General features: G+C 52.0%; 2 protein-coding genes and 1 long non-coding RNA gene across 4 annotated transcripts; 1 reads left to right on the top strand and 2 right to left on the bottom strand.

The window, feature by feature from the left end:
- Positions 1-11,402: 11,402 nt before the first annotated feature.
- On the bottom strand, positions 11,403-12,180 carry P3R3URF (PIK3R3 upstream reading frame). The gene is made up of 2 exons (XM_032361018.1): positions 11,878-12,180; positions 11,403-11,558 (listed from the first exon to the last, which is right to left on the bottom strand). Exons 1-2 carry the CDS (start codon positions 12,119-12,121, stop codon positions 11,515-11,517), a joined length of 288 nt encoding a protein of 95 aa, XP_032216909.1. The 5' UTR covers positions 12,122-12,180; the 3' UTR covers positions 11,403-11,514.
- Positions 12,181-12,367: 187 nt separating this feature from the next.
- LOC116600744 lies at positions 12,368-18,432 on the bottom strand. The gene is made up of 3 exons (XR_004289788.1): positions 17,878-18,432; positions 15,071-15,258; positions 12,368-13,162 (listed from the first exon to the last, which is right to left on the bottom strand). It is a non-coding gene; the product is annotated as an uncharacterized LOC116600744 (long non-coding RNA).
- On the top strand, positions 15,939-20,717 carry TSPAN1 (tetraspanin 1). 2 transcript variants are annotated; one of them, XM_032361016.1, is made up of 8 exons: positions 15,942-16,096; positions 16,542-16,606; positions 18,980-19,186; positions 19,397-19,471; positions 19,570-19,668; positions 19,749-19,904; positions 19,996-20,079; positions 20,254-20,717. In XM_032361016.1, the coding sequence occupies exons 2-8, from the start codon at positions 16,550-16,552 to the stop codon at positions 20,299-20,301; spliced, it is 726 nt and encodes a 241-aa protein (XP_032216907.1). In that variant the 5' UTR covers positions 15,942-16,096; positions 16,542-16,549; the 3' UTR covers positions 20,302-20,717. The 2 variants fall into 2 exon arrangements, with proteins under 2 accessions (XP_032216908.1, XP_032216907.1); XM_032361017.1 differs by lacking the exon at positions 19,397-19,471 and having other exon boundaries at positions 15,939-16,096.
- The last annotated feature ends 64 nt before the right edge of the window (positions 20,718-20,781 follow it).

Below are 20,781 nucleotides of genomic sequence, written 5' to 3'. Positions count from 1 at the left end.
CAATGACCATCCCTGGAATTGGGCAGGGTAGGGGAAGGGAGGCCCATTTGAACTACATGGATCAAAATGGAGGAGGGATATTCCAACAAAAAATTGGGAGACTGCAAACCAAAGGAAGAGAGAATTCCAGGCAGGTAAAAACAATAAATATTCACAATAGCCAAACCCTACCAATTTAGTGAAGGAGACAGTCTGATCTGTAGATGAACTCACCAGTCCAAATGGACCAAATCATTGACCTAGTAGACCCACGTTGCTCTGGCCTCCAAGAAACTACTCAGCACCAAAAAACTGAGATTCCATTTTTTACTTATCAAATTAGCAAGAATTTTATTTTTAAAGGTTTTTTGTTTTTTTTTTTTTAATTTATTTGAGAGAGTAAGAGTGCAGGGAAGGCAAGAGGAAAGGGAGAAGCAGACGCCCCATAGAGAGCAGGGAGCCCAAGGCAGGGCTTGATCTCAGGACCCTGAGATCACAACCACAACTGAGACACCCAGGTGCCTCAAGATTTTTTTTTTAGTTTTAATACCTCTATCAGGATGCTGGAGTATAATCGGTAGAAACTTTCTTTCTGAAAAGCATTTTGGAAATACATATCAAGATCTCAAAAAATATTTTGATCCTCTCACCCAGTAATTTAACTTCTAGAAAAATTTGCAAAAAAATGTAATCCAAAATATGGGCAAAGATTTAGGCACCAAGGGGGCACCCAGGCAGCTCAGCCGGTTGAGGAGCTGATTGTTGATATCAGCTCAGGTCATGATCTCAGGGTCCTGGGATGAGCACCATGCCAGGCTCTGGGCTCAGTGGGGAATCTGCTTCAGGATTCTCTCTCTCCTTCTGCCCCTCACCCCACTTGCACACACACTCTCTTTCTCTCAAATAAATAAACAATTTTTTTAAAAAAGATTTAGGCACCAAGATTTTCACCACAGAGTTTTAATAATAGTAAAAAAGAAAGCAAAGAAGACAGACAGAAAAGAAGGAGGAAAGAAAGAAAATCTATATGTGTAAAGATTAGGGTTTGGTAAAATGTAGCTCCATATAGAATATTCAGTCATTAAATGATATGGGATAATTTGTATCAATTTGTCGAGTAAGAAAGCATGATACAAAACTGTCTACCAAGTATATTAACCATGTAAAAGCAAGCCACATATGCCCAGAAATGAAAAAGATAAATATATTAAAAATGCTGGTAGCATTTATCTCTCCACGATAGATGGTTTATATATTTTTTCTTCTTACTTGCATATATTTTCCACAATGATCAAATATTACTTAAACATTACTTTGAAAGTAACCCCTTCTTAGCTCCCAAGAATTTGGCCACCCACTTACCATTTCAGCCATTTGGACACCTATGGAGAAACACTTGGTGGGTGACACAAGAGGGTTAACAACACTTTTTGTGTCTTACAACATTTCCCCCATCATTCACAGAAAGATCAGTTTTTCTTGTATTTGCCGGTCCACCATTTGAAAGAATCCATCACTTCCTCATATGATGCTTCTTCTTCTTTTTTTTTAAGTAAAACAAAACCTGGGAATGGACCATAAACTTGTGCTGAACCCTGATATAAAAATGGGTAGGCCTTGGGCTTCCAGCTGCCAATGGAGTGCCAGGGCAGAGGTAAGTAAAAGTGCCCCCATTGTAGGCCTGAAATGCCTCCAAGAATTCTAGCCTGCCACTATTTGAGGTTCTGTGGACACAGTCTGCCTAGAGGGCCCTCAGAAGACAAGGTCTCCCTCACTGCAGGCAATGGCTAATTGCCAGTGATTGCTGACCTGGGAGACAGAGAACAAGATAATGCTTTTATGACAACACAAATGGCACTACCTCCAGGAAGCTTTCCCTGCCTCCTTCCCTGAGCCTCACTACCACTCCAGATTACATTTCTCCCACAAGGAGCTGTGGCTCTGGGTACTTCCCTTGCCCCTCTTGGAGCAAATGTCACCAGTGATGATGTGGCAGCAGGTACTGTGAGAAGACATCCCACAGACCTTGGTTCCCTCTCTGGCTCTGCCACTCAATTCCTGAACCTCAGTTTCCTCAGCTCTAAAATGGAGACAGTAAGCAGCACAGAGAACTGTCCCCATCCTGGGACCTGACAACCTTACCAGGCTTCTGTAACATGATTGTACCCAAAGAAACTGCCAGCCAGCCCAGAGCCACAAGAATACTCCCTAGGCCCAGCCCAGTGGTGGCAGCACCCCCCCCCCGCCCCCCGCCAACCTCCCCACCCAGACCTCCAGCCAGCCGCAGCCAGGGAACAGACAACCAGTGGTGGCTAATGATACCTCTCCCATCTTCTGGACAGAGTAATTGCCAGGTGGGATGGCAGGACCCCAATTATTGAGGGTCTGTCCAGGGGTGTGGTCACAGGCATGTCCAAAACTGAATTCAGCTTCCCCTCAAATGTGTTACCCTTCCTGCTGCACCACCCAGGGGACCCAAGTTGGAAATCAGGATAAGGTCCTCACATCTCCTTGTCTCCCATTCAATCCATCTGTCACCAAGTCCTGTCATTCCCATCTCTCAAATCCACATTTCTTTCCATTCCAGGGCTTCCTGCTGTAGTTCACATCACTATCCACCTCTTCACAGGTCTCCCAGACTTCACACTGCCCCACAGGGAGGCTCTTTCCTTCTGCTGCTGCTGAAGACCCTTCAATAGCTCTCAGAAAACCAGTCTCAGTAAGTTTAATCCCCGCCCCTTGCTCCAGTTTGGTCCAGGCTTACCTTTCTAACCTCATCTCCATTCCCCACCTCCTGTCTGTAGTTTCCCCTTATTCACTGTCCTGTTTCTCACCAGCCTGTTTTTGCTCATGTCATTCCCTGTCATTAATGTCCTTCTCTTCCTCCCTTTCCCATTGACTAGTTCCTTTTCATATTTTAAGAGTTAGCTCAGATTTCCATTCTTCCAGAAGGCTTTTTGCTCCCACATTCCCAACACACACACTCCCAAACTAAGTGTCCTCATTGTTGCCACTTAGTGTGAGCACTGTTTCAAGCACCTTTGATGCTTGTAACTCATTTAATCTTCACAGCAAACCCTGTGCCTAGGTTCTCCTATTATTATCCTCATCTTTGGATACGAAAACCGAGGCTTGCAGAAGTTAAAGTAACATTTCCAAGGCCAAATCAGTGGCTTAGCAGTGCTGAAACCAGGTCTATTTTTTTTTTGTTCAATAAAAAGACCTGCATTGTTCTTTTCTGATTGTAAAAGTACTGAGAAAGGAGTAAAAATCACTCTTCTTTTTGTCAATTTGGTGAATACCTCTGATCTGGCATGCAGTAGGCACTCAGTAAATACCATTTCTCTATGCCTATGTATACATGCTGATTTGGATAGCATTTTATATAAACTGCTCACACCAATCCTGCAGTTTCCTGAATCTGGAGCTCCTGGGAGTGCACCGAGCACCCCCCCTCCCGCATCCATCTAGTCCCTAGTAGCCTCAGGCTCCCGGGCCTCCGGCCTCCGAGGTCTCCAAACTACAGCTAGGAGGATAGGGATCGAGATGAGGACAAGGATCGCTAGAACTCGTTCTCAGATCACAAACCACAACTGTACAGAGACCAGACAGACACCAGAGACCAAGTGAGGTGCCCAAGCCGCGCTCAGGCTTGGGGTAGCCCCTCCTAGGCCGGAGGATTCCCCCTCGCTCCACCCCCAACGCTCTCCAGCCCTACACCTCTAATCTCTCTACCAAAACCTCCGGCCCAGACCTGGGGACCAGGGGCTCTACCTGCCCAAGGTGCTCCCACCCCCACACTCCCAGTCAGGCTCTCGGGGGCTCCCACTCTGCATCTCGGGTCTTCCACACCGCGGCTTCCGGCTTCCCACCCTTAGCCCCTCCCCCCCGCGCGATTAATTACAGCCCCGCCCCCAGGCTTAGGGCCGCGGCCGCCCCATTCCCGGGCTCCCATCGCCACCCCGCCCCCGGGCTGCTTCCCTGGCTGGGGAAAGTACCGTCCCCTCCCCCAGCCCCGTTCAAGGCCCTGGCGCCCTTGGGTCAGGGCGGGAGGAGGCCCTTCCAGACAAGTGCTGGCGCCGGGTGCGTCGCACTTTACGGAAAGGACGCCCGAGAATAAATCCGGAGCGGATTTGCATCACAGCAGCAGGGGAGGGCTCGCAGCCACCTAAGTTCTATAGCGAAGGACGTCCCCGTCCTGTCCCGGACCCGTGGCGGGTTTAGGAGCAGTGGGGGAGTAGGAGGGAAGCTGCTTCAATGGAGGAGGAGTGCGCACCGCCGTGAAACATGGGGCAGGAAGCCAGCTAGCGGGGAGTAATCTCTTCCCCTTGGCTGGGCGGACCTCAGCCTCGGCCTGGGTCCTCGTCGAGGGAAGTGGGGACGAGGTTTTCTGTGCACGCGTGTAACTTGGACTAAAGGAAACAGCCTCGGCCCGGGGGGGTAGGAGAGCTTAGCAGTCCCCACCCATACTGCTAAGAATCTCCCAGCCCTGGTCTCCTGCGATGCCCCGCCCTCCGTCCGCTGGGGCCCTTGTATCCCTGTGGCCTGCACGTCTGTGACTACTGTGTGCTCACAAAGCGACAGTCCTGACCTCGGGTCCTTGCCCGGGCTTAGACTGCAGCTCATCAGACTCCACTCCACCCCCATGGGCCAGTCTGCAGGGCAATTCATTCGCGTCCTTAGGTGAGGCAGCTCATGCTTTCTCAGCCACAAAGTCTTTTACTCAGCTAAAATGTTGCTCCTTTTAAGTCCAGCTCCAAAACCAGCTATACATCTTCAGTGAAGCCTATAGGGGTCTGTGCCCCCGCCTTTCTAAGCCCCCAGTGTCCCAAGTCTGAACCTCTCTTTTAACCCTGACACTTCTCTCAGTGGGCTACCAAGCATTAGGCTGCGAGTTTTTTTTTTTTTTTTTTTTTTTTTTTAAATATTTTATTTATTTATTTATTTATTTGACAGACAGAAATCACAAGTAGATGGAGAGGCAGGCAGAGAGAGACAGAGGGAAGCAGGCTCCCCACCGAGCAGAGAGCCCGATGCGGGACTCGATCCCAGCACCCTGAGATCATGACCTGAGCCGAAGGCAGCGGCCCAACCCACTGAGCCACCAAGGTGCCCCAGGCTGCGAGTTTTGAAGAACGAGACTTAACTGTGTCCTCGGTGCCAAGGGGAGTGCCAGATACTTGGTGGGGACAGCATTGGCTGCCTTGTGATCTTTGGCAGGTCCTGCTCCCTTTCAGGACTTCACATTCCTCCCTCACCCTCATGGTGAAACATTTGGATGAGATGGCCGTCAGGGTTGCCTGCCTCTCTGACGCTGTGAGCCAATGACTTACCAGATCTCCAAGCCTCCTGTGATGACCCACCCTGGGAAGGGCAAAAGTCAGGGCTCCATTTGAAATTCTTACACTCCGCTGAGTCAGTTAATAGAGACAACTGTGCAAGGTAGCTGAAGCTTAGGGATCCAAAAGGTTCCTAGAGGTGAGTCTAATGCCAAGGCACCACAATGCTATCCCAGCTGGAAAGTACCCCCAGCCCCACCCCAACACCCAGACCAGGTTCTTCCAGAGCCCTGAAAACCAGTTTCATTGGGGGGGAGGGGGAGGATGTTTAGGCCATCCCAGAAAGTGAAGAAGCCCCCATTCACCGCCCCTCCCCAACACATACACAGTCTCTCCAGGAGCAGTGGCAGCAGCCTCTCAAGCCCCTGAAGACCAGCCCAGGACCACCCCTCTCTCTCTATTCCGATCCCGCAGATACCCGCCCCAGTCCAGCTCTCAGTAATCTGAGGTGGGAACACCCGATAGGAAGAGACTCAGTTAGCTTTTCTCACAGCACAGACTGTCAGCCCCTACCGCACACTTCCCTAAACGGACCTCCCTACCTACCTAGGGCTGGCCACATGGACTACTGCTCCCTGAACTTCCATCCAGGGGTTTTCATTTGACCTGTTGAAGCTACATGGATTAATGCTAATCTGAAACCACAGCCCTCAGATTAAGACCATCGCTGAGATTCCAGTTCTCCCTCGCCTAATGACCTTGGACATGTTATTTATCCTCCCTGAACCTCAGTTCCTTCAATCATAAAATGGGAGCAATGATTTATATACACAGGGTGGTTGCAGGCATCATGTAAGATTTATAAAACACCTGTCATAGGAACTGAGGTATATAGGATGTCAAATGTAAGCGTTATTTATATTCCTTATTCCCTGCTTTCTACCCTGAAGCTGTCTAACATTTTGTCTGAAAGCTGAACACGGAGACATCTGAAAGGGAACAGGACAAAACCAGGAGTATAAAATGCTAAAACCTGTGCTTAGGACCCAATTATCAACTTCAAAAGAAAGCAAAGGTGGTTTGAGGCCTAGAGAGGGGACATGATTTGCCAAAAGTCACACAGCAGATGGAGGTAGGGAGAATGGCAAGCAAGCAGGGAGAGGGAAGCAAATGAGGATGTGGGTAGGGGTTGGGGCTGAGGTTTTGAGCTGAATCCAAGGACAGTCAGCCGAGCAAGAGGATCTCCAGCTGACATTGCCCCATTTTCCATGCCCAGAAGAGTTTGGCATTTGCCTCTCTCTGGAAATGCTCCTTCTGGGTTCCTGAGTTTGCAGTAGTTTCCCAGAAATGCTAGGTAAATATCCGTGTAGTTTACTGAGTAACCAACCCCATAATCAGGCGGGAGTCCCCATACCACGTGCTGCCTCCAGTTTGGCTCTTTCTGTAGAGATGCATCTCCCAGGCACCACCCCAGGGAGATGTCCCTCCCCCATGGGGTCCCTTACCAAGGCCTTGCTAGGGGCTCCGCACTCCACCCCACAGTGTGGCTTTTTTGGTCACAGCTCAGCATCCTCTTTGTTTTGTTTTTATGTTTTTAAAGATTTTCTTTCTTTATTTGACAGAGAGACACATAGTGAGAGAGGGAACATAAGCAGGGGGGAGTGGGAGAGGAAGAAGCAGGTTCCCCGCTGAGCAGAGAGCCTGATGATGATGTGGGGCTCAATCCCAGCATCCTGGGATAATGGCCTGAGCCCAAGGCAGACGCTTAATGACTGGGCCACCCAGGCACCCCTCAACATCCTCTTTGGAGAGTTGGCTCTTCCCAGCAGCCCCCCAAAATTGTGGTATACAGAATATTTTCTACTTAGTATTTTTCTTCCAAAAAAAGCCAGATGTGGCTTGCCATTCCAGTGTGATAAGATGTCTTACTAACATTTAAAAATGTCCTGGGCTGCTGTTAACTCCAGTCATGGAGAAATCGGGAGGCATTGTGACTGGTGTTACATTGTGACTGGCTAGGCTACTTGATAATATTTTCTTTAGGCTGTTTTCTTTGTTTCTATTGTTCCACTCTCTGCGTCCCCCTTCTGCTGCTCCACTCCCCTCATCCTCAGAAATCAAGAATGTGTTCTCTTGGAAGATGTCTGTCCTCTGTCTGATTTATTGCAGGCTTCTTAACTTATTCTAAGCTCATGTGTCCTGAGCTCTCTGCCTCCTCCTCAGTGTTCATGTATGAACTCCTTTCCCCGCCGCCAATGCCCGTCCTCTAGTTTAGACATTCACCTGAAGGTAAGGGTTTCACTAATTGACTTCTCAAGCCTTCTCTATTCGAGGATACTCTGACCTTAAGATCTGGGAATCAGTGATGCCAGAATTTCATATTTCTGACTCTAATTCAGATTTCACCACTCTAGAATTCTGTGATGCTAAGATTCCATGACTGTGGATTCTGTGCATTTAGAATTTTATGGTTTTTGTGTTTTCATGAATTTATCATGGACTTAGTGACCATAACCAGGACCCATTTGTCCTGGGTTTTTGTGTTTGTTTTCCAGAGGACGCAAGTCTCAGCTCTGGGCTTTCTTCTCTGTATTCGCTGAAGGCACAGGAAGATTGTTGGGTAAAAGGTAGCATTCCCACTTTCCCTGGGGCTGGAATATGCCCAGGACAGCCTAGTCCTAGTCCCCAGCAATCAGTCCACCCCACTCCTCCCAAGCTCCTCATTGGGGCTTCGAATATCTGACAGTAGCAGGAAAAGTAGGCTCCTGGGCAGGTCTTCCACTCAGCTTCCTTTCCTCCCAGGCCTGCCCCAGGATCCAGGGCCAGAAAGTTAACTGGGAGACTGGCCTGGTCAAGTGGGCAGAGGGGGAGGGAGGGTTGAGCACAGGGCAAGGAGCCAGCAAAGTAGGTATGGGAGATTCCCCAGGGAGCCCGGGAGCTTTCTCTGAAGGTGAGGAAGGAACAGAGGACGGAAGTAGGGGTGTGGGTGAGGGTACTGGTAAGGGTGGGGTGACCCATATAGCATTGTAGGGTTGGAGCTAGGCTTCCGGTCATTGACCCACTGGTGACAAGTGACCTCCAGCCTGGCGCCCAGGGGGCAGTGGTTCCCGTCCTTACCCATTGTCCCAAACACAAACTTTGTGTTTCTTTGCCTGAGTCAGACTCCCAGGAAAACCCAGAGGGCAGGAATTGGGGATGGGGAGACTGCCTTCTTGCACTCCTTTCTGGAAAGGGGGCAGGACTTTCCACGGATCACACTAGGGTTTAGGGTAGACAAGCACTGGAATTCTAGGCTCCTGCCTGCAGCTTAGAGCTATTCCCTCCAACTCCAAAGGGTCCGAGTATTACAAAATGCTACCCCAACAGGACTGCTCAGCCTGGGGCCTGACTGGACTCTGGGTTTGAAGATGAGTCTGCCCCCAGGCAGCCTCCCCGGAGCTGTCTGGACCTCCCCTCCAGCCTCTGGGCTCTTGCCGAAGCTGCCAAACCCGATTTTCTGGTGGCTGCCCAGAGGTGGGCTGGAGCAGGAAGCCTTCTCTGGACAAGGACCCCTCAGGCCACTGTCCTCCCCTCCTGACCCCATCCCTCGCTCTTCCCACATCTGTGCCTCTAGCGCTTCTTCCTCCCTCAGCCTCTCATCTCCTTGTGCTGCTGCCCGGGCCTTAGGAGGTGTGGGCCTGCCCTGCCCTCTCATCTACAGATGGAGGACTCAGGACAGGCTCCAAGGGATCACTCGTGGAAGGTTCCAAAGAACCACACCATGAATGGTGGGGGGCACCACTTGGATGCTGGTTTGAGGCAATGTTGGGAGCACTTCCTGGGGTACGAGGAGGAAGCTCTGCTCTATGGAATTCTGGAGTGTGGTTGTCAGGGTAGAAGGTGCAAGGTTGGGGAGGGTGCCCCTCTGGTTCCCTCAGGTTATCTCCAGGAGCTACAAAGAGACAGAGAACATCATCCCAGACCAAGTCCCCCTGCCACCAATGTTCGGAGTCCTTGCCACAGCCTGGTGCAGTACCTGTGTAATCTGTCTCATGTCTGTCTCCCACCGAGCTGTAACACCCCCCAGGAAGAACTCCTGCTGTCTTGCACACTGCTCTATCTCCAGAACTTGGCACCCTCCCTGGCACAGGGCAGGCACTACTGACTGAGACTGAGTTTCAGATTGAAAAGCAGAAGCAGAGGAACCCTAGGTGCTGGAGACCAGCCAGGTCTGCTCACCTAACCCAGGCCCCTGCTCCAGGCTGCCACATGGCCCAAGCCTCTTCCTCTGGTGTTCTCAACCCCCAGGAAGCTCTGGTGGGGTGGGAACGAGTGAACAGTACCCAGTCATGCAGGGGTCACCTAGACTGGAGTGGTGGGTGCCCTCTGGCTTCGGCTGCCTCTGGGAGCCTGGAAGGGGAGGGGCCCTGGAGGAGCCCGTCATTGCAGAGGGAGCTAAAAATAGCCAGAAGAGATGATGTCATCAGGTTCCCACAGTTCAGCATTCCCCACCCCCAGACCCCGTCTCTCTCACACTCACACACACACACACACACACACATACACACATTCTCAGAGACACAGATACACACAGACACAAGTGTGTGCGCACACACACACATACACCCACTCTTCTAGGGGAGGGAAGCTTCTGGGTTCCAGGGCTGCAGGGGCAGGGAAGTCTGGTGAGTGTGTCTGCATGTGTGCGTGTGTCTGTGTGTGCCTGGGTTGCATGAGTGTGATTGCATGTGTCCATCTATATGCTTAGGTGCTCGTTCAAGATGCATGCATGTTTATGTCAGCGTATGTTCTTTCATAAACATGTGTATGTGTGGGTGCATCTGCCAGCTGGGGAGGTCCACATGCATTAGTGGCAGTGTGTAGCTCTGTTTATAAGCCTGTACTTGCATGCACCTGTGTTTGTTGCATTGTGTGTATGTGAGTCTACTTCTGTTTACATGTCTGCATATGTTCACGGACTGTGACATGTGTCTTTAAACGTGTGGGCCCCTTGGTGGGCCTTGGGCAGCAGCCCAGCCATCTTCCTGCTTTGACTGAGGTTCAACACCACTTCCCCCACACCCGAGGAGCCTCATCCCCCAACCTGCGCAGTCTGGGTGCAATGTGGCAATGACGTCTCTGCCTGGTCCCGCCTCTCTGGGTCCTGGTGTCTGGCAAGCCTTGGAATCGAAGGACACAGAGACAATTCACTTTCTCCTCCCAGGCTTTTTGAAGCCCCAGGGGGCCAGGCCATGGCTTTCAGGCTTCATTCCCACCCCCAACCCTCAGGGAAGGGGAGCCCCAGACACACACCCATGCATACAGTGACACCTTTGAGAAGAGTCCCTCACAGTGTTTCCCGCCACTAAGACACAACGCCATGGAGACACACCCCACAGCAATCCAGTTACACCTGATGACACATGGGCACACACTCAGAAAGCCAAATGGAAAATCCCCAGGCCGGAGTTCAGCACCCTCCCCCTTTCTGGAATCGCTTGGTCTGGCCCCACCCCTAACCGCCCAGCCCAGCTGAAAGTCCCGGAACACACTGGCCTCAGGGAATAGCTCAGGGGTTGAAGGTGGCCTGCCCTCCCCAGAAGCAACCTCCTGCCTCAGGCTGCCCACACCCCATTCCTGACCTTCATTCCTCTCCGGGATGCCTCCCTCCGGCACACACATACCCTAACAAACACACCTGGATGCACGGAGGCACACCCACCCACACGTCCATTTACACTCCCATTGTCCTGGCCTCACATACACCCCGACTACATCCACACACTGACCACCGCAGCCACAGAGCCACATACAGCTCACACTGAAGCACTCCAGGAGTTAGACTCAAGTCCTAAAATCTCTCATCCGGTCCCTGTCTGATCCATGCCTCTACCACCCTCCTCAAGGACCTGGCTCCCTGTAACTTCCAAGATGTCTGTGGAAACCCTTTTCCCTGTGCAGTGGGGGGAAATGCCCCCTACCTCATAGGGCTGACCAAAAGCTGAGGTGTGCGTTGAGAAATGGTGTGCATTGCTGACCTTGTCCTGTCCTTCCGTTGTCTAACTGTGATCCCAGCTGTCTGCACTGAAGCCTGTCCCTGGGAGCATTCAGCCCCCAAACCCACCCTCCTACCCAGCATAGTTGTCTGGAAACCCCTTACAGTGGAGTAAGCAGCTGCAACAGAAATGATTGTATTTGCCTGCTGTTAACCACCCATGGCCCCTAGGAGATGCAGGTCTGGAGCCAGCCAAGCTTCTGGACTAGTTTCTGGACATTTCTAGAAGATCAGAAAGCTGCCAGGTTGACAGAGGTGTCTGAGAACTGAGGAGAGAAAGGAGAGGGGAGAGTGTGAGGAAGACAGCAGTCCCGGAAGCTCCACTGTTCTTAAGAGTCACAGTTCCCCAGGCCCTCCTCTCTCAGCCAATACACCCTCCATTAAGGCTCTCAGCCTTTAGGACGTCTGCCATTGAGACCCCACCATACTTTGAGGGTGGTATTTCACACAGGGTATGCCCCCTAGAGTGCCTCTGCAGGGCTAAGATGGGGGAAAACGAATGGTTTTCCCTGGTTTTCCCAACTGGTTTGGTTTGAAATCCCTGGTTTTCCGAACTCCCACCCTGCCAGGAGGCCCTTGGCTAACCTTGTGGCGGAAGGATCCACACACTGGTGGTGGCGGTAGGAGTGTCGTTGATATCTGTGGCCACAGTGGCAGGATTGGTGGCTGCAGGGGTGGCAGCTGGGCCTTGGGGTTTCTGCCGGTACGTTCTGCGGCTACGCTTGAACATCTTTGGAAATCGAGGCCGAGGCCAGCCTAGCCTTGGCCTACGGTAGGGGGAGCTTAGGCCCCGGGGCCGAGGGGCACGGACAGGCTGAGAAGGCCCCATGGGCACAGGAAGCTTCTGTAGTGTGCCGAGGGTGCGCCTGGACAGGGCAGCTGCAGCCTCTATGACATAGAGTCCACATAAGGGCGGTGCTCTTTTTTTATAGGTCTTGGTCCCCTGCCCCACCCCATGGGTCACAGTGCTCTCCATGGGTCCAGCCCAAGGGCCAGAAAAACCTCAGCTTGGCCCCTAGGAAAAAGGAACTCTGAGGAGGGGAAAATTACTTCCTGGCTTTCTCATTTACCCACATTGACAATATTAACAATGTTTCTTAACCATTTACTGTGGTGCCAAAGAGCAACCAGTACTTTATAAACACTCTCTCATTAATCCCACAACAACCTTACTCTATCATTATTCCTATTTCGTATACAGTCAGTTCTCATTCACAGTAGTCCCAGTCTAATAAAGTCCCCACCACAAATACATTAGTAAATGGAGCCAACGCTCCTACAAGCCTCTGGTCACATCGGCTATAAGGCCCACTGCAGCCTTCTTGTGCTCAGAGACACTAGATAGCACTTCAGCATTATTCAATAAACAGCAAAATCACCACCACAAGCACAAAAATGAGGAAAATGTGACACTGAATGGACCACAAGAACAGGTATACATTCTAAGAGGTCAAGCAAGGAGGCAGAGAACCCTCCTATTCAGCTTCCGCTAAGAACATGGGAAGGAGGCAGCTCAACATTTTTGCAGCTCTGCGAATGTCTTGTGAGTGACCGCAAAAGTGACATGAGGATTGGCATGGGGTTACAAATAAATTCTAGTGAGTAGGTCAATTCACAGATATGGAAGATATGGAAGCCATGAATAATAATCGGCTATATAAGGAAACTGAGGCTCAGTTAGGTGAGGTCACACAATTAGAGGCAGGCAGGGTTTCCTAATCCCTGATGGCTACAGTCCAAAGCCCAGACATTTAACTCTTGCTGTTCTGCACTCATTTATTCATTCAATCATTCAGGAATTGTTCACTAACAACTTCATATGTGCTGGGCGCTGGGGTCATAGATGGAGGTGACCTGGCTCCCATTCTTCCTGAGGGGAAAGAGAAAGCCATGAATTAGTGCAGCTGGAGGAACACCTAGGTCCTTAGGGCAACGTAAGTTGTATCAACCCTTTCTTATAGCAGACAGAAATGTGAGTGGCTCTGCCAGGCCTTGCACTGAGTTGTTGTGGAGTGGTGGACATTCGCCCCCTCTCTCTTCCCTCTTACTCCACCTCCAGCCCTCCTTCCAAGCTTCCATCTTCTCTGTTCCTGTAGAAACTTGCTAGGAGACTCTGGGGGCCTCAGCACCACCCTAAAAGTCCTCACACCCCTTCCATCTTCTATTGCTATCCTCAGTCTTAGAAAATGGTCCTTGCTCCCATCAACTTCTAGCCACTGCACCTATAAACCCACTTGGCCTTGGCCATTTTCTTCCTCAAGACCCAGCCCAAGGCCTCCTCTCCTGTTCTTTCTGGAAGTCTGCTCCTCCTCACTTAGAGATCCCATCACTATAGACAGTCGCTTGGTGGTTAAGGTAGAGACTCTAGCATCAGACCGACTAGGGGTGAATCCTGGATCTGCCACTTACAAGCTGTGTGATCATGGGAAGTACTTAACCTTCCTGTGGCTATGTTTCCCCATATTTAAAAAAGGGAGAAAAGAGAATCTATCTCATAGGAATTTTGTGACAAGGGGGGAAAAGACAATATATGTAATGCATTTAAAATATGATCTACACAGATATTAGTGTTATTGGCCCCTTCTCTCCAGTTTCTTCAGCTGTTTCCTCCCATTATAGAAAAACCAAAATTAGGGGTGCCTGTGTGGCTCAGTCATTGGGAGTCTGCCTTTGGCTCAGGTCATGATCCCAGGGTCCTGAGATAGAGCCCTGCATCAGGCTCCTTGCTTAGCGGGAAGCCTGCTTCTCCCTCTCCCTTTGCCCCACTTGTATCCCCTCTCTCACTGTCTCTGTCAAATAAATAAATAAAATCTCAAAAAAAAAAATTGGGGCGCCTGGGTGGCTCAGTGGGTTAAAGCCTCTGCCTTCGGCTCAGGTCATTATCCCAGGGTCCTGGGATCGAGCCCCGCATCCGGCTCTCTGCTCAGCCGGGAGTCTGCTTCCCTTCCTCTCTCTCTGCCTGCCTCTCCGCCTACTTGTGATCTCTCTCTGTCAAATAAATAAATAAAATCTTTAAAAAAAAAAATTAGTGTCAACTATATTTACATTTAAAAAAATTTTTTTGAAGATTTTATTTATTTATTTGACAGAATAGAGACATTGGGAGAGAGGTAACACAAGTGAGGGGAGTGGGAGAGGGAGAAGCAGGCTCCTTGCTGAGCAGGGAGCCCAATTCGGGGCTAGATCTGAGGACCCCAGGATCATGACCTGAGCCAAGGCAAACACTTAATGACTGAGCCACCCAGGCGCCCCTAAATTTTTTTTTTTTTAAAGTCCACCTCCTCCATCTCTCACCCCCTCTGGCTGTGACTCTCCACACTCTGACCTTCCCACTCTGTGGTCATTCCTGTTTGTCCCAGAGAAAATCTTATTTAAGGTCTTATTTAAGGGGTGCCTGGGTGGCTCAGTGTGATCTCTCTCTGTCAAATAAATAAATAAAATCTTTACAATAAAATCTTATTTAAAATCCCTATAGGGCGCCTGGGTGGCTCAGTGGGTTAAACTTTCACTCAGGTAGTGATCTCAGGGTCCTGGAACTGAGGCCCGGATCAGGCTCTCTGCTCAGCCGGGAGCCTGCTTCCCCCTCTCTCTGCTGGCCTCTCTGCCTACTTGTGAGCTCTCTCTGTCAAATAAATAAATAAAATCTTTAAGATCCCTATAACTATTTTCTTATATAGACCAGCCTAAGCTTAAAATCAAGACTAAGAAATCCACGAGCCCCCCCAAACCCCGCCCCAGGTCGCACAGTTAAGCAGCAGCAGAAGTAACATGGAAGTACCTGGTCTGAATGACTCCAAAGCCAGAACTTCCCCAGCACCTCGATATCCGGAGCACTGGAGTGGAAAGGAGGACCGGCAGTGGAAAGAGACAGGCAGGGGTCCAAGTGAAGCCCTTGAAGGGTTCACACTGGGACTGCGGAGTCTTACAAGTGGAGGTGATGCTTTTGTGGGATCATGGCGCCACCTGCTGGCAGAAAGGAAAGGGGCGCTTGCTGGACGCCCATTGCTAAGAACTCCGGATGGGGGGGGGGGGACAAAACCTCGGGAGGGAGACGGGTAAGGAGAAAAGAGGAAGGGAGGAGAAAGATGGGGAAACTGAGATTCTGTAGAGGGAAAAGGACCAGAAGTCATTTGCTCCTCAGAGAAGGGGGTAGAAGCTGCTAAACCTGGGTCATTTTCTTGCAGAGACGGGGAGACAGACTTTAGGTATGTCCCTCCGAGGTTGCTTTGTGGTTTCTCAGTTGCTGGGAGTCAGTGCACACACAGCACAGAGTGTGTGTGACACGTGCGTGTGCACTCATGGGCACGGCTAGGTGTTTGTGTGTGGATCTGTGGGTGCCTCCATAGACGGCTGCTTGGGCAGATGAGTGGGCCCGGGAGCGCACGGGGTATGGAGGAATGGATCCGCAGGCCAGCGGCTCTGTGTTCGAGGGCGCACGAAGTTCAGAAGGCCACTTGTTTACCCTCCCACTTCTCTTCCTCCTTCGGATCTGGAAGGGTGTTGCTTTGGTTGGCGTTGCCAGGCCGACGACCAGGAGGCCTGCGGCTCTGGTGGCTATGGGGACAGATCTCCAGGCAGCAGGGGGCAGCAGGGAAGGAAGAGGTTGGCTGGCTGTGGGGTTGGGCAGGCGGGAAGGTGAGCCCAGGACTTTAAAAAGGCTGCCCCGCCTGCAGGTGAGCGGTGGAGCGGGAGAGCCAGCCCCGTCTCACTGCCTGCCCACTGGAGTGGCAAATCCCTTGCGTAGGCTGTCCCCTCTGGAGCCTCAGCAGAGCCTTCCTTCAGAACTACCAAGAGCCCTGAACAGGTGATGGCACAGGATTGAGATCATCCTATGAAGTAAAATCAACCTGGAAACGGGGTTTGGGAAACTGGAAGGCCAATGGGGGAGGGTCTTGAGAGCCTAGGGTTGGATTGATGGAGGGGTCCAGGATATATTGGGGCGAGGGAAGGGCGTGGAGTGACGTATGGTATGGGAGTTGGGCTTGGGGTGCCTGTGGAGAGAGCTGGGGGATCAGTATCCCAGTGTCGGGTGCTGGGAGAGGACCTGGGCCCTACAGAGAGGCAGGGGTGTCAGGATAGGACTTTGGAGAAGCCCTGAGGGGTCAGAGGCTAGATGTAGGGGAAACGGGGTGATTTAGGGGTCCTGGATGCTGGAATCTGGTATGGCAGGTTCCCAGTGCAGGGGCCGGCCCAGGTAGTAGCAGAGGTGGGCAGCAGAAATCCCTAACTACCACTTGTCTGCCTCCCAGGAGCCACCATGCAGTGTTTCAGCTTCCTTAAGACCATGATGATCCTCTTCAATTTCCTCATCTTTGTAAGTATGGGAGTTGTGGGCTGTTCGGGCCTCCCTATGGGAGGAGGTCACAGCAGCTGGGCAATGGGAGATTGCTGGGCCCAGACTCTGTTGCACACTTTTCCCTTTCAGTTAGGGTGCAGAAGTCTCCCCAAATACTGAGTCCTGGTCTTAGGAGCAGCCCGGCTGCCATAGTTGGAATAGAAAAGCTTAGGAGAGGCTCCTCCCTTCCAGGAAGCTTCAGACCTGAATTAGGGCAAGGTGGGATAGGCTAACAGGAATGATTGCCGTTGTTTCATAGGCATTGGGGGCACAGGGAGGGGAAGAGTTTGCCCATGCTTACCTGGTGTACAAAGAAATTTAGTGGCTCTGTAGGACAGATGGGAAGTTGAAAGGAGAGAGGCCCGGAGACCTCAGAGCAGAGATCAAGAAACACCTATTCATTCAACAAACAGTTATGGCCTAAGACTCTGTGCTAAGTGCTGGGGGAAAGGTGAGTGAGCCCTTTCTCTGCCCCTGAGGATCTCAGGTCCAGCAGGCCAGGTAGACAGTTGCAACATATAATGTCTGGCCTTAGCACAGGGGCTATAGGAGACCCCATGAGAAACTTAAACCCTGGTCTGAGAAGACTATCTGGAGGAAACAGCTGCGACTGGGCATTTGCGCTGGGTGAAGGGGTTGTAAAGCATGCAAAAAAGGCCCAGAGGCAATGAAATCAGGTATTGTTCAGGAAACCAGGAACAGAGGAAACTGAGTAATGAGGCATGACCCTGGAGATGACGGTGGGGACGGGGAAAAATGGATGAAGGACAAAGCCCTCAGATGGCGGCTGAGGGACGGAAGGAGGGGTGAGGGAAACAGAAGCTTTGAAGATAAAGCCCATGTTTCTGGTCTGAGCAACCCAGGGGATGTCCTCCAGGCAGCTGCGTACCCAATGCGGTTGCAGCTCTGGTTGGAGCTGGACATAGATGTTTGGAAGTCACAGGACCACAAACAGTCAGTGAAACCATGGGAGCGGGGAAGAGCACTCTGCAAAACCCAACTTACAAAGAGTATGTGGAGAAATGGTCACCTGGAAGCAGCTAGAGAAAGAGCAACAAGAGGAAAACAAGAAGCCCACGATCTCAGAGACGTCAGAAGGGTCTGGCTCATGAAGTGTCTACCCGATTTAGCGCAGGATGGCACCACAGATCTTGGAGCTACATTAGAGGGGCTTACAGTGAATGGAAGGTGAGGAGGTGGAGACATGACCCATAGAGAGATTTGGAGAAATTGGGCTGTGGGTGTGTTACCTCTCAGACTCCAATATGGTGCATGCCTTGGGCCTCTTTTGGCTTCAGGGAAGTAGGCTTTGCCCATGTATCTGGAGAAGGCAGGGGTATCCCAGCAATATGGAGAGGCCCGAGGGGGTTAAAGGCAAATCCGGTTTGGTTTCTGGCCTCTGTTGTTCAGGCCTTGCCAGGCTGGGCAAGGCAGGGCAAGTCTCAGGCTCCTTGAAATTTGACCCTGTAGGCTGGGAGCCCAGCCCCCTATCCTTGGGCAAACATGCCTGGGATCCAGCCACAATCTGGCATCTCATTCCTGGTTCTAGCCTCAGTTTCTACACCTGGGGACTGGACAGCTAGGTGGAATCAGACTGATTTATCCACTGGTGCCTGGATCAGTGAGGCTTTTCTCTAAAAGCTATGGCATCTGGACAGTACCTCCCCCGATCTGGGCCTCTGGATTCCATGAGGTTTGGGGTTGAGCCAGAGAGCCTCTGAGAGCAGCCCCCAGTGGCACTCCATCCCTCATGCCTCAGTTTTCCCTGTGAGGCAAGGAGAGGTCTAGGTTAGATGAAGGGCAGGCCTGGAGTTTGATCCTGGAGAGCCCCAAGGTAGGTGTCCCTTCTCACCGAGTCCCTCTCCAGGGTTGGAAGCAGGTGTAAACCTCAGCCCCGCCTCTGTTACTATGGTGACTGTTGAGCCTGTTGTGGCTTCCATCCCACTGTTTCACCTGTCCCAGGACAGAGGCAGTCAGCTCAGCAAGGAAATGGGGTAGGGCCCCTCCCTCACCCCCCAGCTGGCCTCACCCACTTGTTTTCACTCCTAGCTATGCAGCAGTACCCTGACAGCAGTGAAGGAAAGTCTTGCCTTGCCCTCCCCCATTCTGTGGATATTTCTAGAACCCCCGATTCCATTTATATCTACATTGGTGTGCAGCCTGGTGCTGGCTTTGGGTGGCCCAGCTCCCATCCTTCTGGCTCTACAGAATGTTTTTCCTCCCTACAGGATGAGTTTTTAGGCTCCTTAGCCAATAAAGGGAGAAATTTCTCGTTTTCCATCTTCCTATCTCAAATGAGTGGTAAGGAACTGCTTGCCCACACTGCTTTAAGGCCTGCCTCTCTGTCCCCAGCTATGTGGTGTTGCCCTGTTGGCCGTGGGCATCTGGGTGTCGATTGACGGGGCGTCTTTCCTGAAGATCTTCGGGCCGCTGTCGTCCAGTGCCATGCAGTTCGTCAACGTGGGCTACTTCCTCATCGCTGCCGGTGCTGTGCTCTTCGCTCTCGGTTTCCTGGGCTGCTACGGTGCTCAGACTGAGAACAAGTGTGCCCTCATGATGGTGTGTCAAACCCAGCTCCCCGGGCCCATAACCAAGATCCAGGGTCCCCTCACCCTTGAATCCAGGCCCTGGAGATCCCCAAGCCATGCTCTGCATTCCAGGGCCCTCGGCAGAGGGAGCCGCTGCCTTGCCATACTGGGTGGTGGGTTGCAATAGGTAAGGCACAAGGGACCGCCTCTTTCTAAACTCAGACCTCTGGTCCCCATTCAGTTCTTCCTGATCCTCCTCCTCATCTTCATCGCGGAGGTGGCAGCTGCTGTGGTCGCCCTGGTGTACACCACCATGGTGAGGAGCAGGGGACGGGGCAAGGGGGAAAGATGGGGAAGAGCCCTGCAAGTGGGCTGTGGCCCCCAGGGCCCTGAGCACCGGCCTGCCCCATCCAGGCTGAACACTTCCTGACGTTGCTGGTAGTGCCCGCCATCAAGCAAGACTACGGTTCCCAGAAGGACTTCACCCAAGTGTGGAACACCACCATGGAAGGGGTAAGGTGGGCTGGGGGACATTTTGGGGTGGGGAGAAAGAGGCAAGGCCCCGCTGACCATCCTTCCCTCGTCCTCTTCAGCTCAAGTGCTGTGGCTTCAACAACTACACAGATTTTGAGGGCTCTCCCTACTTCATGAAGAACCATACCTTTCCCCCGTACTGCTGTGCCGACAACGGAAATGGCACCGCTGTAGAACCCTGCACCGAGGAGAAGGCTAAGGACAAGACTGTACAGGTGTGGTATGGAAGGTTGGGGGCTGCTTTAATGGCCGCAAAGTGCTGAATGAGGGAGGGGTGCAGCGGCTGACTCTCCCCTCTCCCCCAAGGGTTGTTTCAGCCAGCTTCTGTATGACATCCGGACCAACGCTGCCACTGTGGGTGGTGTGGCAGCTGGAATTGGGGGCTTGGAGGTAAGGGGGTGAGGAGGGTGGGGCAGGGTAACCCGACTGGACCAGGGTGCTTGACCCATCTTGGAGGCCTTGCTGGAGGAGAGAGACTTCTGGTGGGGTGTCTTGGAGGCGGGGGACTAAAAGCATAAGGGCCCTGATCACATCCCTCACCTCTGCCCGTTCCTTTCCCATCAGCTGGCTGCCATGATCGTGTCCATGTATCTGTACTGCAACCTGAAATAGTCTGCTTCTACCTCCGCCACCGCGGCTGCCACCCAGGAACCCGGGAGGGCACCCTGGCACTGCCAAGCAGCAGTGACTGGGGTGGGGACAGGATCCAACGGTGTCACTTGGGCCAGAGAGGGCTGGCCTTGCTGCTCTGGACTTGGGGCCAAACAGGGGACGGCCCACTTCAGGCTGTGCCTGACTTTTCCTTCCATGGGCGGGGGTGTGGGGACAGAAGCCCATACTTCCAGTCTGTCCCTCAAACCCTTGACACCCTGTGGCACCCAGGGGTGCTCTTGGTGATCCCAGCAGCCCCTGGGGGATGAGAGAAAGACACCCCATTGCACAGGCATATGTAAAACCGGCAGGCACTGGGCGGAGATGTAGAAGGAACAACAGAACTCATCACCCAATTAAAATGTCTCCATTTGGAACTTTCTGTGTATCCTTGGAGAGGCAGGACGCCTTGCCTCAGATTCCTGAGGGGCTGGTGACTCA

This window comes from Mustela erminea, chromosome 10, assembly GCF_009829155.1.
Source record: "Mustela erminea isolate mMusErm1 chromosome 10, mMusErm1.Pri, whole genome shotgun sequence".
NCBI lineage: Eukaryota > Metazoa > Chordata > Mammalia > Carnivora > Mustelidae > Mustela > Mustela erminea.
Note: the sequence above shows the minus strand (reverse complement) of the source record. Positions and strands in the feature narration are given on the sequence as shown.